Below are 18721 nucleotides of genomic sequence, written 5' to 3' on the forward strand. Positions count from 1 at the left end.
TAATGTTCTAATGGTGTGAATCAAGTTACAATAAATATTATAGTTCTTTTATTTTTTTAATTTTTTAAAATTTATTTATTTTTTTGGCAGCACTGTGTAGCTTGTGGGATCTTAGTTCCCCGACCAAGGATCGAACCCGTGCCCCCTGCAGTGGAAGTGCACAGTCCTAACCACTGGACCGCCAGGGAATTCCCTATAGTTCTTTTAAAAAAAAACCAAAACTTTTTCTACAAGGGAATACTACTCAGCCATAAAAAAGAATGAAATGTTGCCATCTGCAACAACATGGATGGACTGGGAGGGTATTATGCTAAGTGCAATAATTCAGACAGAGAAAAACAAATACTGTACGATATCACTTATATGTGCAACCTAAAAAATACAACAAACTAGTGAATATAACAAAAAAGAAGCAGATTCACAGATACGGTGGTTACCAGTGGGGAGAGGGAAGGGGGAGGGGCAACGTCACGGTAGGAGAGTAAGAGGCACAATCTATTAGGTACAAAATAAGCTACAAGGATATATTGTACAACATGGGGAATGTAGCCAGTATTTTATAATAACTATAAATGGAGTATAACCTTTAAAAATTGTGACTCACTTCTATTGTGCACCTGTAACTTACATTGTACAGCAACTAAACTTCAATTTTAACTAACCATTAAAAAAACAAGGGACTTCCCTGGTGGCGCAGTGGATGGGACTCCATGCTCCCAATGCTGGGGGCCCGGGGTTGATCCCTGGTTGGGGAACTAGATCCCACATGCATGCCGCAACTAGGAGTTCGCATGCCACAACTAAGACCCCACACAGCCAAATAAATAAATTTTTTTTTTTTTTTTAAAAGGAAGAAAACCTTTTTTCAGCCTCTGAGGTGATACCATCACCGGGTAGGTATTCACGGGAAAGGTGCACGGGGAGGACGCCCAGCTGCCGTACCTTCAGGCTGACGTCAGTCCAGTAGATGTGATGGTTGGACACGTCAAAGTCCAGCGCAGAGGCCTCCTTGACGCCCGTGAGCGGGATGGCCACGTCGTTGTTATTGGTGTCCAGGGAGATCCTGTGGATGGCGGCCCGGCTGGTGAACACGAGGAAGGCCTCGGGGACGATGCAGGTCTTCATGTCACTCAGAAGCTCCAGGCCGATGGGGCAGCCGCACTTGGCGGCGCGGGGCGTGAAGAAGCACAGGTGGCTGCAGCCCCCATTCTTGTCCGCACACGGGTTGGTCCCTGGACGGAAAGACACAGGCTCTAGACGCCAGAGGCCCAGCAAAGAGCGGGTGGGCAGTGGCTCCACGGTTGTACGAGGCTTCGTTTCTGCCAGACGTCACGCAGGGACAGCAGGTGGGTGGATGGAAACCCAGGGCCTCCCCAGGCACGGGGAAGGCACATAACAACGGCTGGCTCTGGGCCCAGGGCATCGCCGCACTTGGACTCCTCCATCCTCATGGCGACCTGGGGACAACCGCACCCCCTGCCCCCCACCCCGCCAGGCCTGGACTCCCTGCCCGCTGACGGGAACCGCAGCCCGAGACGCCACCCAGACAGTTCCTCCTCCCGTTTCCGGCACTCTCGGTGCCCTCGAACTCGGATGCACCCAGGACGGCCAAAGGCGCCTCTTTCTTATTGTAGCAGACTGTACTTAGCATTCGTGTATTTTTGGCCAGGCCGTTAGTCTCACTCATCTGCTGCAGTGCTGTTAAAATTGGCTTTAATTTAGTGTTAAGTATTTCAGCTAGAAAAAGAATCCTCTCCCCCATCTTTCCCAGTAAATCCCTACATGAGAGAGAAAGAGGGAGGGTGGGGTCCAATTTCTCAACTTTAAATCACACCCAATGGATATATCATTTTCTTATCTCTAGGGTTTTATTTCTTGTTTTTCAGACACTCACTAACTGGTGGACCTCACGTTCCACAGTGGATGATGAGCGTGTTTTCAAAGGCGGCTGGTAAACTAAGTGTGTTGATTCCATCGCCTTGTCTCAGGAGTGCAGGGTGTGACTAAAGGCCTCTCCCGGAGACCAAGATGCACTAGATCCCCCCAGGGTCTCCGCCCATGGCCTCACCTCCAGGCCTTTGCTCAGCTGTCCCTTCTGCCGGGTAAACCCTGACTGCCACCTGCTCCTAAATTCCAAGCTCAAATGCCCTCCCTCATATTTTAAAGCCAGGCATCCCTCTAACACCTCAACTGTAGTCACCAGCCAGGCAGCAGAGCTAACTAAGGGGTGTCTCACCCACTAGACTTAAGGGCAAGCACTGGGGCCTCTCTGGTCCTTCCTCCCTCCCTCCCTCCAGCAAAGGCTTGCTGAGTGTCTCTGATGTGTAGGTGCAGTACTCGGTGCTGGGCCCCAGCTGGGGACAGGGTCCCTGCCGCCACAGAGCCCACAGCCCCGTCCCCCCATCTGTCCTCCCACCACAGCGGGACACCACTGTCCCCAGTGTAGCCTGTCGACCTGCACTGGGAATATTTATAAAGAGACAAATCCTTGTGTTAAGGGAGCTTTCTGCAGATCCTGGCTTTCAGATAAAAGGTATGTGCTTGAGGGTCCAGCCTGTCACACTGGACAACGATCACAGCCCAGCCCAGCCACGAGGTCGAGGCAGACCCGGGCCTGAGTCCTGAGCTTGACCACACATTAGCTACACGGCTTTGCCACCCTCTCCCCAGCGCAAATAGGGCCACATCGTAATTTGCGTAGAGGGCTGCTCTGGGCACTAAGGCACTTAGCCACAGCCTGGCACGCAGCAGGCGCTCCGCAAGTGTCAGCCACCGTGAGAACAATTATAGCAAGCAGTGCCCAGTCACCATGCCTGGTCGATACCCCACCCCCATGCCACTGGTCCTGGACCAATATTCTCACCATCTCCTGTGCTGTCCAGCCCCAGAGTGGTGCCCCAGCCGGGCACTTACACCCCCAGCTTTGGCCTCCAACTGGGTTGCCTGTGGACCAAAAGGGCAGCCACGAGCCTGTGGCATGGTTGACCCATGGATGGAGGCTGACCCGACTCACCGACGGCCTTGGCCACGTTCACGGCCTTGAGTCCCATCAGGTCGGGCAGCTGGTCGATGATGACGTCCCGGCTCGCCTTGACCTTGTGCACGCGCTCGATGCTGCGCCGCTGCCAGTCGGTCCAGTAGATGAAGTCCCCCAGCAGCGTGAACCCGAAAATGTGTGGGAGCTTGTCCTCCAGGAGTGTCCGCCTCTTTGTCCCGTCGATGTTGATCACCTGCAGGATGGCAGACGTGGGGCTGAACCAGCCTCGGGCCTGAACTGCCTGGAACAGGACGGGCCCCAGCAGCATCTGCACCTGGCGAGGCCACCTAACAAAGCCACGGCTCACTGGGGCAGCTGGATGAGTGATGTTTTCAGTGATGGGGCCATTCAGGGGCTCTTCCCCACTGCCTCTCCTACCTGGGGGTGGATGCTGGGCTGAGAGGGGCAGGCGAGACAAACACGTGTCCTCTCTCTCACCATTGCTGATCGACTAGCAGTAGCTGCCTGGAATACCAAGGTGTGGGTCTCTGACCCAGGATGGGCTCACTGATGAGCAATGTCTGCCAAGATGTAGAACAGAGAGGTACCAGCTCACACCCTTGACACGGAGCTCAGTTCAAAAAGGCTGGACAGCCAACGAATCGCAAGCCCTGGGCAAAGCCTCCCACTTGTCTGTGGACTCATTTCTTGCTCCGTCAGCACCAGGTGAACGCTGGGGAAGCTTCTGGGTCTAAGTCTGAGCCTACAGCTCTAAGATGCTTTCCAACACCAGACACACTAGTGGCTGTTTACTCTGAGATGTAAAAGCTAAATCTTTTTCTTGAAGAGTCAGCACTGATTAAAAGCATCAACCACAAAAGCCACAGAGGAGAAAAATACTGTCAAACATAAAAACGGCCTTAACCAACTGAAACACACAAACAGGATAAGATGTGGTTGTGATGACGAATGACCCGGTAGGAGCTGATGTGAAAAAGAAGATAAAAATGTAACATCCAAACTCTGGGGCTCTCAAGCCAGGATGAAAGAGACATGATGAATTAAAGGCAAGTCTCAACAGGCCTCCTGCACCAGATTACATTTCCAGCTCATCAGAAAGGCTACAAACCTTCAGTTCTGCAGGTGGCAAACACATAAGACAGATCGGGTGTGTGCTGAGCAGAAAAGACTTCGGTCCTCTGTTGTTGGACAGCACAGGGCAAAACTGCAGGCTCAGCCAGGAGTGGCAGGCAGCTCTGGGCCCTGCAGCCAGGGGTCCCACCCCAGCTCTGCCCCACAGCCAAGTCCCTCTGCATCCCACATGGACCTCAACCTCTCCACCTGTAACTGAGGGTAGCAGCTAAAGTCACCCTGGAGGGACTTCCCTGGTGGTCCAGCGGTTAAGACTCCACGTTCCTAACACAGGGGGCCTGGGTTTGATCCCTGGTCAGGGAACTAGATCCCACATGCCTCAACTAAGAGCCCGCAAGCCACAACTAAAGATCCAGCATGCCACCATGAAGATTCCGCGTGTTGCAACTAAGACCCAGTGCAGCCAAATAAATAAATAAATATTAAAAAAATAAATAAAGTCACCCTGGGAACTTAACCAAAGAACAGTGGCTGGGCCTCAACCTGGGGCAATTACACCAAAACTGGAAGGCCAGGTAAGAGTCCTGAAAGCAGCTCCCCACAGGTGGCTCCAATGAGCAGCCCAGATGAGAACACCGGATGGGACCATGTCCTGTGCCATGAGCTGGAGTGCAGACCTCGGGCTGTAGGATCTCCACACGGAGCTCTGGGCACCACGCCTGGCCCACTGGTTAGCCATACAGGGCAGGTGATAGATTAATCTTCCAAACTGGTCCAGGGTGCTGGTTCCGGCTTTGGCCCCACAAGAGGAAGGCACATAAAGGCGATGAACACACGCTGTGCACAGAACTCAGACCTGGGGAGGGGGTCTCGCCTGGGATTATCACCGAGGAGGTGCACAGCGAGAGAAAGAGTGTCTCTAAGAACACACAGCCCATAAGAGGCAGGGCGCAAACCCCTGCTCCTTCCTTGACAAAGAATAACCAGGGCTGGGCACTGGGCGGGGGGGGAGGGCGGCGGGCAGAATGGTAGATGTAGGACACGATCGCTATAAAGAAAACATCCACATCTGGAAAATAAAGACTCCACCTTTTTTTTTTTTTTTTTGCGGTACGCTGGCCTCTCACTGTTGTGGCCTCTACCGTTGCGGAGCACAGGCTCCGGACGTGCAGGCTCAGCGGCCATGGCTCACGGGCCCAGCCGCTCCGCGGCACGTGGGATCCCCCCGGACTGGGGCATGCACCCGTGTCCCCTGCATCGGCAGACGGACTCTCAACCACTATGCCACCAGGGAAGCCCCAAGACTCCACCTTTCATATACCAAAATGTCAACAGCATCTCTTGAAGAGATTTTTCTCATCCTTCTCTATGTCCATATTTTCTTTATTTCCTTTAACAACTCAATTCCAGACATAAATAAGTGCATGTTCTATTGACTGAGGGGAGGAAGTACATGTGCCCCAGCTTAGGAAGGATGAAAGTGAGCCCGCAGAGGACACGGGGCCAGACAGGGGGGCGGGGAGACAGCCGCTGGCCGGCAGCAATCCCTCCCCCCATATCTGTCCCCACCCCCCCACCCCACCCTCTGGTTGCCCAGAACGAAGTGAGGAGGCAGTGAGCTGCTCCCCCGGGGCCGGGCTGGCGGCACCCACCTCAAGGACAGAACCTTGGCTCTGGGCTGGCAGGGCCTCCCTCTGCCTCGGAAGCCCCTCCCTCACCCCATCCCACTTTGAATGATTACAGACCCCATGAAACACCTCTCAGGCCCTCCAACTTGGAAGGACATCAAGACTCTAACACTTGAGAAAATAAATGATCCCAGGGCATCCCTGGTGGCACAGTGGTTGAGAGTCCGCCTGCCGATGCAGGGGACACGGGTTCGTGCCCCGGTCCGGGAGGATCCCACATGCCGCGGAGCGGCTGGGCCCGTGAGCCATGGCCGCTGAGCCTGTGCCTCCGGAGCCTGTGCTCCGCGACGGGAGAGGCCACAACAGTGAGAGGCCCGCGTACCGCAAAAAAAAATAACAAATAAAAAAAATAAATGATCCCAAAGTGGCCTTTTTACAGCAGCTTTCAACACACCTTGACCAAATCCAACATATCTGTAGAAGTAACTCTGCTGGACCAGGCCTTTCCCAAATCCTGGAGCAGACAAGTAGGACCCGTGTACAGGGAACACACGTGTCAACCCCCCGTCTCAGGCTCCCTCTGGGGCCAACTCGGGGGCCTCCACCTTTCCTGGGCCCTGAGCGGAGGCAAGAAAGAAGAGAATCGAATCTGGGCCACCTGATAACATGGGAGCCGGCAGAGAGCACAGGAGGCGGATTGCTGGGGACAGGGGCTGGCAAGCTGCTTCTGGAAAGGATGGTAAAAACCTTCAGCTTTGAGGCCATAAGGTCCCTGTCGCGGGAAAGCAGCCACCGAGGGTGCTTAAAACAAGCGCGAGTGTGTTCCAATAAAACTTTATTTGTGCAAACAACAAAAATTAAAAACAAAAAAATTGGAAGTTCATATAATTTTCACATGTCACGAGATACCATTCTTCTGATTGTTTTCAATCACTCAAAAATGTAGGGAATTCCCTGGCAATCCAGTGGTTAAGACTCTGCGCTTTCACTGCCGAGGGCTTGGGTTCAATCCCTGGTCACGGAACTAAGGTCCCACACGCTGTGCAGTGCCGCAAAAAAAAAAAAAAAAAAAAAGTGTAAAAACCACCGTGCGTTTGAAAGTGGCACAAAAGTACTCATTCTGGCCTCCGGTCCATAGGTTTCAACCCCTGCTCAAGAAGTTCTCCTGCCCTTGACTTTCAGGAGAGGAAACTAGATAACTCCAGGAAGTTATGTCAAAATGGTCAAGCCAGATGCCAAAGGCGCCCGAGTGCCAGCCAGCCTTGCTCTCTGACCTTTTGGCCTCCGTCCTCCTGTGCTCGGCTGACTCCACACACCAAGCCCAGGTCTGGAGTTGGGGAGAGGCAGGGCAAGCAGAGCCCACATCCATCCCCTGGCCAGCTCATTACACGACCCGCAGATCAACAGCTGCGTGATGCGCAGAAGGGCGGGCAGACCCCAGAGAAGCCCACCCTCAGCTGTACTCCAAGAGGCAGAACCCACAGCTGCGGGGCATGCACGGCCACCCACAAAACAGTAGACCCCAAAAAGCCACCTGAGGTGCAATTGCCTTACACTGAATCCTCTGTTTCTAATGACTTGGCCGTGCAAAGAGGTGAGAGCCCAAGACTAACCCTCTGAAAGCACAAATTTAAAGAAAAAAAGAGTTCTGCTCTCTGATGCAACAATTATACTCAGACACAAAGCCCCAAATTAAAACTGCTCTGGTTATTTTGTTTCACGTAACAAAAAAGATCTTACACACCCGCACAGCTTGTGGCCCCGTTGCCCGGAAGCCCTGCACCCTTCTTCCCCAGGGCTCATGGACCCGGACACACAGCCATTCTGTCACTCCTGCAATGAGTGTTTATTCTGTTCGTGCTGGAAGTCACCTCCATCGACTCAGGAAATGTCAGGAACAGGGGGACGGATGTATTTTTAACTTCTCAGGCTGTGATTCATCCTTGGCCCGCCTGCTCCACCGGGTGTGTCACTCCCCACCGGGTACTCCCCATGAATGCCTACTCTGACAGGAGACAGCCACCAGCAGACGGCAGCTGCAAGGGACACAACCTCCCCATGGTCCTGACCGAGTAAGACATCGGGGGGCTGCAGAGAGCCCAAGTGACCCCTGGGGTCTCCAGCGAGTACAAGGCAAGCCACACACAGGTGACACTTCCTGCCCCAGAGACGGGCCAAACAGCCTGGACTATGGGTCGACCTGTGAAACTTCTGTTTCTTCCATCCTCGGGTGGGGAAACAGCTGGGGAGGAAGCTTTAGAAAGACAGCTCAAGTCCACAAAGGGCAAGGCCCGACCGTGCTCTAACTCAGTAACGGCTAAAACCACCATCCAGGGACCTGCCTGATCACTGTGTGAGCACAAGGGTGTTTAAACGCTTTGCCTATTTCAGGATTAATAAGGGGCACCATTCCTCCCTCTACTCTAGAAACAGAAGGAAATAGACAGGATATACACAAGTCAGCGAGAGGAGAAGGCAGGGCTTCAGAACCAACGTGGCTGGAGAAGCAGCTTAGGGTGCTGTCAGGGGAGCTTGAACGGCCCGCACCCCTGCCCCCGGGCCCTCCTCCTCTCTGCTCGGCATCCCTCTAGACCACTGACCACCTCCGACGGGCTGCGGTTGTCCCGGTCACTGCTGTCTATATCTCCTCTTCTAGAACACTGACCCCACCAGGGCATGGGTCTGTCCTGTGCTGCTTTTCTAGCATGAGGTGACATTCAGTGAATGCTGCAGGATGAACAGATGCTCGCCCAGGGGCGGGGAGGGGGGTGAGGGAGAGAGGCAGCGTGGGCTATGACAGGACAGGAGTTCCACTCAGGGATGATCCGACAGGCAGCTGTGGGAAAGGAGGATGCAAGGACGGGCCGGTGAGGGGAAGTCGGGGAGGGACTAAGAGGGAGAGGCCGCTTCTGACGCAGACCCAGTGTGTCCTGACTCCCTGCTAGGGGATCAGCACAGAGACCCCAATTCAAGCTCAGAGAGCTCCCACGTGCTTTGGGAGACATGGCCACTCACAAACAAGTGAAAAGGTGATAATGATGATGATTCCATAGCTAAGTGAAAGCACAAGCCCTGGATAGACGTGGAAGGCCTTACAGCTTCTGGCTGGGAGAGGCAGCCTCCAGGCCGGAACCAGGATGTTGCTGTTTTGGAAAGGAAGACCCTACACCGTGTGGCCCAGGGCGTGGAGGAGGTGCGCTGCCCCCATACGTGAGACCACGGCGTGTGGCGGGAGGCAACTCAGGCTTCTGAGGGAGAGGGCTGGGGGCAGCTGGGCACGTGGGCTCAGGAAAGAGCTCTGGATGGAAGAATCTGCGTGGGAGAGGATCCACGCTGGGCTGTCATGGGCCCGGCACCTGCCAGGAAGCTGGTCAGAGGGAGAGGAGGGAAGCGCAGGGCCCGAGGGGCCATCAGTTAGAGACAGAAGAGGGAGACAGTGAGTCCGAGTTACTTTTACCAATAAAGTTGAATCTTGCGGCACAAGGCTGAAGAGCTGTGGCAGGTCGGAGGAGAGGACCCATTCTTGGGTTGGGAGCCTAGCTGGGCAGGGAGGGGGAGGGGAAACATGCAAGCAAAGGGTGAGAGGCCAGGTCCTGAGAATGCGGCTGGAGCCACGGGAACGGCTGAGCACCTGTGGCCAGGAACCTCTAACTGCAAGGGCTCTAGACTCAGGAAGAGGGTTAAGGAGGCGTCCCACGGAACCCCCCAGCCCAAGAGGGTGGGAAAGCAGGGAGCAGAGGCAGCTCTGTGGACGCGGAAAGAGGCGGGGGCTGCACCCATGTCCACCCCACACGGCTCCAACCTGTGCATGTCAGGACTGCCCTGGCGGTCCATCCCTGGTCCCTGAGGATGGGGAGGGGACCTCAAGGCTGCCTCCCAGAGTGAGCCAGCCCCAGGCCTACCCCCACCCCCACCCCCAGACGGGGAGCCACCCCGAGCTAATCCCCCGAGGGGCTGCCGACCCGAGGCTGGCCTGAACCTGCTGTCCAGGATGCCGTCACAGGCAAGGCGGCAGGAGGCCCACCTGGAGGGCGGCACGGCCCTGCCCGCAGTCTGGACTCCGTTGCACAAATCCATCTATGTGCCAGGACCGCCATCCAGAGGAATCCCCACTTCGTGGACTCGGCCTCCAGACCTTTGTCGTCCTCCCAGCTCGTCGGGGGATCAGCCACAGCTGCCCTGTGAAGTCCTTTTCGGGACGGGCGGGCGGAGCGGGAACCTGACTGATGCCTCTTCAAAGGGAAGCCGGTGGACACCGCGTGGAGCTCCTTTCTGCCGGCGCCTGCGCTCGGAGCCAGGCCGCGTGCACGACCACGCGGAATGGAATCTCTTCTCCCATCCAAGGCAACCCGGCAAGATGTGCCCAAGAAACACGCTCAGGCCCCTTAGCATCTGTCTCGGGCATAACGTCTTAGAGACGTGACCACTGCTGGAAGCGTGTCCCGTCGCTGTGCTGACCTGGAAGAGCCCTCCCCTGACCGTCCCCCCGGCCTGGAGTCCGACTGCGTCCTCAGGAAAGGAGACACGGCCCCTCGCTCTCGGCTGTTCCCCCGAAGCCCTTGGAATCCACCGTGACCCCAGCAGGGCCTTCTGCACCTGGGCTGGTGGCCTGATCCCAAGGTTCATGTAACATGTACCAGAGGAGCATCTGTTGGGCATATTTACCAAGGTGACCCAGCACCTGGAGCACACTGGGTGTTCCGCCGCAAACCCTGAGGCCCGAGAGTGGGGGGAGGGTGTCCACAGCAGGGACACATGGGCAAATCCCCAGGCATGCTCGGGCCACCTCCAAGAAGCTCACCCTGGGGCATTTCACCACTGAAAAGAATGCCAGAAGGGTCTGCCCTGGGCTCCGGGCTCGACTCCAGGAACCTGCCATGACCTGAATGTGCCTGCGGTTCATCGGGGCACTTCCCACCCTTGGAGTTCACACGGAGAACCACCTCTATGTCCGTCCATGTCAGTGGCTTCCCTGGGGCAGGGGCGGAGGGAGAGTCCAGCACTAACCCCGAAGCTGGGGTCAGCTCTGGACGTGTGGGCAGGTGGCCTAGGTCAGCGTTCCCAAAGTGTGTGCCACCGGAGCCACAGCACGGAAGGAAAGGGGACCGTAGATCGTGTAGTTTGAGAACACTTATGCAGTTTAGTCCCCCGTGGGAGGTCTGCTTATTAAAGTGTATTAAAGGCTCCAAAGAGAGAAGTGAGGCAGGAAAGTCACCGCACGTTTCCCAAGTTTGCTGGATTAAAGAATCCCAAACACTTCCAATTCTTCTGTCTCTCTTTTGGGGTCTCCTGGTGATTAGCTCCAAATCAACAGGTGATACACTTGTGGCGCATGTTCCCAGCCTGTCCGTACCAGCCACCACGTACTCTGCCGGCAATAACTTTGTCACTTATGCCACGCCCCTCCCCCATCCTCCTGCTACCATGATGTCAGCATTTTAGGGCCTCTGTTGGTTACCCTTGAAGCTCTAACATGCTCCTCCCTTCCCCACCTGTCCGCTCCTAACTTTGGTCCATCCTACTGTCCATAACCACGGCAGATAATGTTTATATTGCGTACAGTAGCCTGATGCTTCGGGCTCTGTCTGTGGATTGACTCTGAAAGCAGAAAACCAAAAAGCACCTACTTGCTGCATGACCCTGAGCAGGTTACTGTCCCCTGGGCCTCAGTGCCTCATCCACACATGGGGATGATGCCACATACCTCAAAATACTATTGTGTGGGGCTTCCCTGGTGGCGCAGTGGTTGGGAGTCCGCCTGCCAATGCAGGGGACACGGGTTCGTGCCCTGGTCCGGGAAGATCCCATATGCCGCGGAGCAGCTGGGCCCCTGAGCCATGGCCGCTGAGCCTGCGTGTCCGGAACCTGTGCTCCGCAACAGGAGAGGCCACAACAGTGAGAGGCCCGCATACCACAAAACAAACAAACAAAAAAACTATTGTGGGACAGGCACGTGGAAAGATGCTCAACATCACTCGTCATCAGGAAAATGCAAATCAAAACCACCAGACACCACAGCACACCCGTGGGGATGGCCATAATAATAGGAAAATTTTACAAGTGTCAGTGAGGATATGTTGACATCAGAACACTTGCACACTGCTAGTGAGAATGTAAAGTGGTGCAGACTGTGGAAGACCACCTGACGGTTCCTCGGTAAGTTAAAGATAAACCTAGTATATGCCCCAGCAATTCCACTCCTAGGTACGTGCCCCAAAGAATTAGAAACAGATGCTCAAATAAAAACTTGTACACAAATGCTCGTAACAGTATTATTCACAATCCCCAAAAGGTGGAAACCCACATGTCCACCAACAGATGAATGGATGAACAGAATGTGGTCTCTCCATACAATGGAATATTATTTGGCCATAAGAAGGAATGAAGTACTGACACGTGCTACCACATGGATGAACCCTGCAAACATTCTGCTGCGTGAGGCCAGACACAAAAGACCACTGATCGTATGATTCCACTCACATGAAATGTCCAGAACAGGCAAAGCCATAGAGACAGACAGGAGATTAGTGGTTGCCAGGGCAGAGGGGTGAGGAGGGGAGACTGGGGGCCAACTGCTTAACAGGTAGGGGGTTTTGGGTGATGAAAACATTCCTGAACTAGAGAGTGGTGATGGTTGGACACCACTGTGAATGTACTAGATGCCACTGAGTTGTACACTTCAAAATGGTTAAAATGGTCAATTTTATGTTTATTTTACCAAAAAAAACCACACCCCAACCAACCCACTGCTGTGGGAGTAAACGGAGCGACGCCTATAGCGTGTCTGGCAGTGTCAGCTGGACACACGCATCCCCAACCCACTCCCGGGGTGGGCGTGGCTACGAACACGGTGGGCGTGGCCACGCCGCAGGAAACAAGGGTCTCGCCTTCAGGCTCAGAGGCTAGAGAGACAAGTGTCTTCAAACAAGATCCTTTCAAAAGTGGCAGTTTATAGGGAACCCCAACAGGAAATGGTGCCAACTGCAGCTCCTTGGGTTTGCGTGGGAGAGGGATCTGCCCAGCCCTGAGTCCTCTTCGCGTTCCTGCTCAGAAGCGTGGCTTGAAACCCCGCGACACAGACGCACGGTCATAGTCTCACTCCCGCCTTCCCCCTGCAAGCTGCCTGGTGGGGGTCTCCCCATGGAGCAGTGAGAAGAGCGAAGGTGACCCCCAGGTGGTGATATCAACGAGCAGTGATGTGACCAGACCTGACGAGGATCATCCAGAAGCTACCGGACGTGAAGGAGGCATCCATGCCGAGGAGAGGCATCAACGTCAGGGACCAATTTAACTACCGTATTGTCAAGAGCACCGCAAACAACGCACCCCTGAGCAAAATGCAAGATGCTAAAGAACGCGTACAGAACCCCACTTTAATCATGTAAAATCACATAGAACAAGACTACGTGCTGTTCAGGGTGACATCCACATAATAAATGTCTTTTAATGCTTGGGAACGAATTGTCAGATTTAGGAGAGTGGTGCCCTCTGGCATCAGCTACACATTATGTTTTACATCTTAGGCTGGGTGGTGGGTATGTGTTATTTATTTCTTTTATTATGACTTTGTATTTTGAAACAGGAAGTTGCACACGGAGTTCAGAGGGTTCCTGTGTACCCTGTCCCAGTTTCCCCCTTAATAACATCCTTTTTTTTTTTTTTTTTGGCCACACCGCGCAGCATGCAGAATCTTAGTTCCCTGACCAGGGACTGAACCTGCGCCCCCTGCAGTGGAAGGGCGGAGTCTTAACCACTGGACCGCCAGGGAAGTCCCCGGTGATAACATCTTACATAACCACGTATACCCTATGGTGCCGTTAACTCAGCTACATACCTTCCGTATGTCAGAAACACATCATAGTAAGTTATTTCTTCAAGGATTCTATTTGGCCAAATAGCATAGCACAGGCATCCATCTGCTGCCCACCTGAGACGTACGACGGGCTGCAGGGGCGGCCAGGCCAGCCTCTGCATAAAGCTCAGGGCTCGATGGCTGCTGTGCTGCGCCTCCACCTGCGCTGAGCAGCTCCGTGGACCAACGAGGATGACTCACCTCGATTTTGTCCGTCTTGGCATCTCCCCAGTACAGCTTCCCCTCCTGCAGGTCCAGAGCCAGGCCATTGGGCCAGCCCAGTGAGGTGTTGACCAGGACGTGCCGCTCCTGCCCGTCCAGGTTGGCGCACTCGATTTTGGGGTTCTCCCCCCAGTCTGTCCAGTACATGAGGCTGGAGAAGAAGTACATACCCGTGACATTGCCCGTCTGTCCCAGCCAGGCTGCACCCCTAGGACTAAGAACAGCACCCACCCACCACGCCCGAGCCTGTGTGCAGGACCAGGGGCTCCACGGGGACAGCGGGGGCTTAACTACACGGGGCCCTAGGACTCAAAACAGCAGATGCCCTGCCAAGGGACCCAGGGGAGGGAGGGGCTGAGCTCCCAGGGGGAGGAAGAGGCACAGTGGAACCTCCTTCAAGTAGCTGAAGGGCTCCCACGTGCAAAGCAAAGCAGGCAACACGCTCTCTGCGGACCCGAGAAGCAAAGCAAGATCCCGTGGGGTGCTGGGGGCCCTCCGGGGTGGGGGGTTCAGCCCAGAGAAAGTGGCCAGAGCTGGGCCCTGAGCACAGCGCCCTTCTGGGCTGGCGGCCTCTCCTCTCCTGCCTCTGAACCCTGCGATCTTATACTTGACCCGACCCCGTTGCCTGAGGTCCTCACACTCGGGGCTGGGGGGGACCCCACCCCCCATTTCACAGGTGATGCCCACAGAGGGGAGTGACTTGACAGAGTCCATCGGTGGCAGAGTGGGAGCAGGTCCCCAGCTCCCGAACCCAGAGCCCGCATCCCGACACTGGAGCTGGCCACGAGCTCCTGCCTCCCTGGCCCTCAGACCCCGGGGACCCGCTTCGCACCCCCACCCCCCCTCCCAGGGGGACGGCCCTGACCCTTGACAGCCACACAGAGCAGCATCTGTCTGTCCACTCCCCCCCAGGCTCCACGGTGCTGCTCGAGTCCTGCGCCCGTCCAGCCACAGCCCCGTGACCCGCCCCCGAGGGCTGTGCCGCTGGGCTTCTATAGACAGGGGCAGCTCCACAGCAAGAGCACGTCTGAAAGCCCCGGGGGGGGGACCAGCCTGTACCAGAGCACAGGCTCCCTGGGCAGAGGGGCTGCAACCCCTGCCCCCCACCACACAGCAGGCACCTTGCGGGGTCGCCTCACACTGAGCCTCAGCCCTGGAGCAATGGGAGAAGTACCTGATGCCTCGTGGGCGCTCCGGTTACCACGGTTACAGTCAATGCATCTCAGTTACTCCCCCCAGGGACCTTCCTGGGACCAGCTGCCTTCCAGGGCTGCCCTCCCAGCCCCTCCAGGCCATCCCCAGGACGCGGGCCCACATCCCGCACTGAGGGCGGGGGGCTTCCCCTGCAGCCCCAGCCCCCAAGAGGTCCCAGCACTCCTCCCCTCTTAGGGTCTGCCAGTTTCATGTTCTTGGTCATGAGGTCCCAGGAAGGCACTCAGCTGCTACCCTCTGAGCAGCTGAGGGTCTCAGAAAGGCTCCTACACTGATTGACCAGATTCACAGAATCCTAAACTGCAAAGTTGGAACCAGACTGCTAGGTCCAATCCCCACCTCCCAGCTGTGTGACCTTGGGCAAGTCACTTAACCTCTCTGGGCTTCAGCTTCCTCCTCCGTACAACTGTACCTACGGAGAAAAATGTGCCTGCTACGTGGAACGTCCTGGCAGAGATCTGGCACATGTGCAGGAACTGTTGCAGTGGCCACCACTCTTGGTACCATGATTAAACCAGAAATCACCCCAGTGGAGGGCTCCATTTTACAGGTGAGGAGTTTGAAGCCCAGGGGAAAAAATGACTTATCCAAGGTCTCCAGGGTTTTCTATAAATGTAACCAAGTTCTGTGTCAGAGCTTCTCAAAGTCTGGTCCCCAGATCAGCCCATCACCTGGGAGCTTGTTAGAAAGGCAAGTTCTCCTGAACCAGGACTCTGGGAGCAAGGCCCAGCCATCTGCTTCATCCTGATGCGGGAAGAAAGCTCCAGGACCACCGGCCCCCCTCAGCCTGGCTCCCAGCGCCCGCCCCCAGCCTTACCCCATCACGGGGTGCAGCACGATGGCGCGGGGCTCGTCCAGGTCCTCGGACACCAGGATCTTGCGGGAGGTGCCGTTGAGGCGCGTCACCTCGATGCGGTCGGTGCCCGTGTCTGTCCAATAGAGGTTGCGGGCCACCCAGTCGACTGCAATGCCGTCGGGGTCGTTGATCTCGGTGTTGACCAGCGTCTGTGCCCCCGACCCGTCCAGGTACGCCCTGCGGATGGCACGCACCTCGTCGTCCGTCCAGTACACGTAGCCCTCCAGCGGGTCGTAGTCGATGGCGATGGCATGCCGGATGTCGTCCACCTGCAGCACGATGTCCGTGAAGTCCGGCGTGTCCAGCGAGATCCTCCGCAGGTCCGTCCGCCGGGCCAGCAGCAGCACCTCCTCGGCCCCTGTGGACACACGAGCAGTGGGATCAGAGGCCGGCGGCAGGATAGGAGACGGGGTCTGCAGTGGGCGTGGCAGGAGAGGGGCTCAGCCAGGTCCCCAGGGCTTCCTGGCAAGGACATGTAACGTTAGGTGACGTTCGCCGAGATCTTCCTCCACAGCCACTAGTTCATCCTCAGGAGAGATCCATGAGGCTGGCGCTATTTGTATCATCATCTTACAGATGAGACAATGGAGGCACAGAGAGGTTAAGCAGCCAGCCAAAAGCCACACGGCCGTCTGGCTTCAATCACTGTGTAAGAGTTGCCTCACGCTCAGTCCCCCTTCTCCCCTGCAAGCCCCTCTCCCGGCCAAAAACCAGCCCCAACTAACAGTCCCGCCTGGGCCCTGGGCTCCAGGCCCCACTCGCCCACCATACTCATCAAAGCCCCAGCTGGACTCAAATGCCACCTCTTCCCTGAAGCACACCCTGCCTCCCCACGCCCATCCGGCAAGGCAGCTTCAGGTCCCATGACCATACACGTCATCACAGGTCCATCGTTCCCAGGTGGCCGTCTCACCCACAGGGGTGAGCGCCCTGGGGGCAGGCGCCCCATCTCCGCCTTTGTCACCCCAGCAGTATTGCGTACTGTTGTGTATTGGTTTGCTGTGATTTCCAATCCACTTGTTTACGACTTAAGTGAAGTTGTTTTGATCTAAAGGTGAATCTGTTTAGGTGGAGGAAGCTGTGCCAGGGTGACGTCATCGACATGACCTTGTCGATACACTCAGCTGGCGACGGGCTCCACTGGGGCTTCTCGATAAGGACAATGACGCAATGGACACTGAGGCTTTAAATACCAAGGGTCTGTGAGGACTGGGCAAGGCGGCTCCTGGCTGAGCTCCTGACATGGACAGGCCACTCCTGGTCGGCAGTGTTGTGAGAGCACACAACAGTCTCAGGAAGAGAGGGGACGGCTGTTCCTGCCCTAGTGAGGCGCCTCCTCGTAGGCAGTGGTACAGCCACGGAAGGGCCCTTGGAGTGATGACCTTCAGAGCAGCCCACCTGGCCCGCCGTCACCAGTGCTGTCACCTGCTAGCTACGTGCCCTGGCAGCAAGGGACCTGAGCCGGCAACCAACACCCAGCTTTTAGTTGGACGGACTGACTACGGACAGCCAACTCGTAGAAAGGTACACCTCAACTACATTTGGACTGACATCCTTCACTTTCCCTTTGCCTAGAACAATAATGCAATTGGTTTGGAGTACCTTATTTCTTTATTGACTTATTAAGAGACATTATCCCATATGGTATTGGCTTGTGAACTATTATTATTAACATTATAAATCATAATTCCCACAGCGAACCTGTGTTAGATAAATTACTGGCAAGGACAGTCTTGGTCTCTGAGCATAACTCGCCCAAAACAAAACCCATCTGACTCTACCCTGGATCCTCCCTGGATTCATCAGAACTTCCAGCAGAAGTAGCCTCCTGTGCTACTACCTGGAGCCTCACATGGACTCAGGGACCCCAGGGGTGCTGGCCAGTCGTGACCCGGACACCTCCAGAGGCTGCTGGGGTCAGGATGTGGCCCCCTCCCCCAGAGCTGGGTCACAGTCCATGCATTCGTTCTGGACCTTTCTGGTCTTGGGGCTCCTGCTTCCTTTTTTTTTTTTTTTTTTTTTTTTGGGCTCCTGCTTCCTTGAAGCAGGAAGATTAGGCTCAGAGACACCTCTGGCACTCTGGGGCCACTTGCCTGGTTTGATGAAAGGCCCAGAATGGGGAAGGACCCACCTGAAGTTACACAGCTGTGAGGGATGGGGACAGGGATGGGACCAGCCCAGCATCTTCCTCATGCCGAGGCCCCCAGGCCTGGGCTCTGTAGCTGACTGCCTGGTCTCCTCATGCCTGGTCCAGCCACAGCCCTCGAACAACTGACCGGCTTTTTGTCACAGGGGTGGAGCCCTCGGAACCCAGCGTTTTACAGGGGTTCTGGGGCCCCCTGCCCTGCATTTCAATTAAGGGCAGGAACCCCATCCGGACAGTGCTGCTCTGAGGCCCAGAGTTCATAACCCGATCCTCCCGCTAGAGGGCGCGCATGGACAGCATGACCACGAGCCCAGTGCTGGGGAAACGGGCCGATGGGGGGGAAAAGGGAGGTGCCCAAGGTGCCCCGCTACGTCGGAAACCTCCTAGATCCAAACTCAGATTTCGTTAGAGGTGTCCATGCAAGTTCTGGTTTGGTATGTGCTGGAGGGAGGGGAGGGGAATTCTGCATTTCAACCGATTGTCTTCTGCTGGGCTCCATTCCCAAAATGTTCTAGTGACATCAGACCTGTTTTTCAAGGGCCAGGTCACAGGCCTCCTCCTCCTCCAGGAAGCTGTTCCTCCCTCCCCTCCAAGTGGATGGACTGACCACACATACGTGCCGCCTGCCCCTCTGCTTGCACACCACCCTTACCGGCTCACAGGGATTCGGGCACATGGCCCCTCTGCGCTCCGCAGAACCCCAGCACAGGGCCACGCCCAGAACAGGTGCTAACAT

The 18721-nt window shown here is 55.8% G+C and overlaps 1 protein-coding gene across 2 annotated transcripts in view; it reads right to left on the minus strand.

Moving 5' to 3' along the window:
* The window catches only part of LRP5 (LDL receptor related protein 5), a 113498-nt gene that overhangs the window by 37822 nt on the left and 56955 nt on the right, over positions 1–18721 (minus strand). For both annotated transcript variants that reach the window (XM_082628425.1, XM_082628424.1), the window contains exons 6-9: positions 15801–16197; positions 13751–13922; positions 3014–3230; positions 943–1232 (exon numbers count right to left, since the gene is read on the minus strand). In XM_082628425.1, coding sequence (XP_082484551.1) covers positions 943–1232; positions 3014–3230; positions 13751–13922; positions 15801–16197 — 1076 coding nt within the window. The remainder of the gene's footprint in view (positions 1–942; positions 1233–3013; positions 3231–13750; positions 13923–15800; positions 16198–18721) is intronic.

The sequence above is a fragment of the Mesoplodon mirus genome, assembly GCF_964341445.2.
Source record: "Mesoplodon mirus genome assembly, chromosome: 7".
In the NCBI taxonomy this organism is placed as follows: Eukaryota; Metazoa; Chordata; class Mammalia; order Artiodactyla; family Ziphiidae; genus Mesoplodon; species Mesoplodon mirus.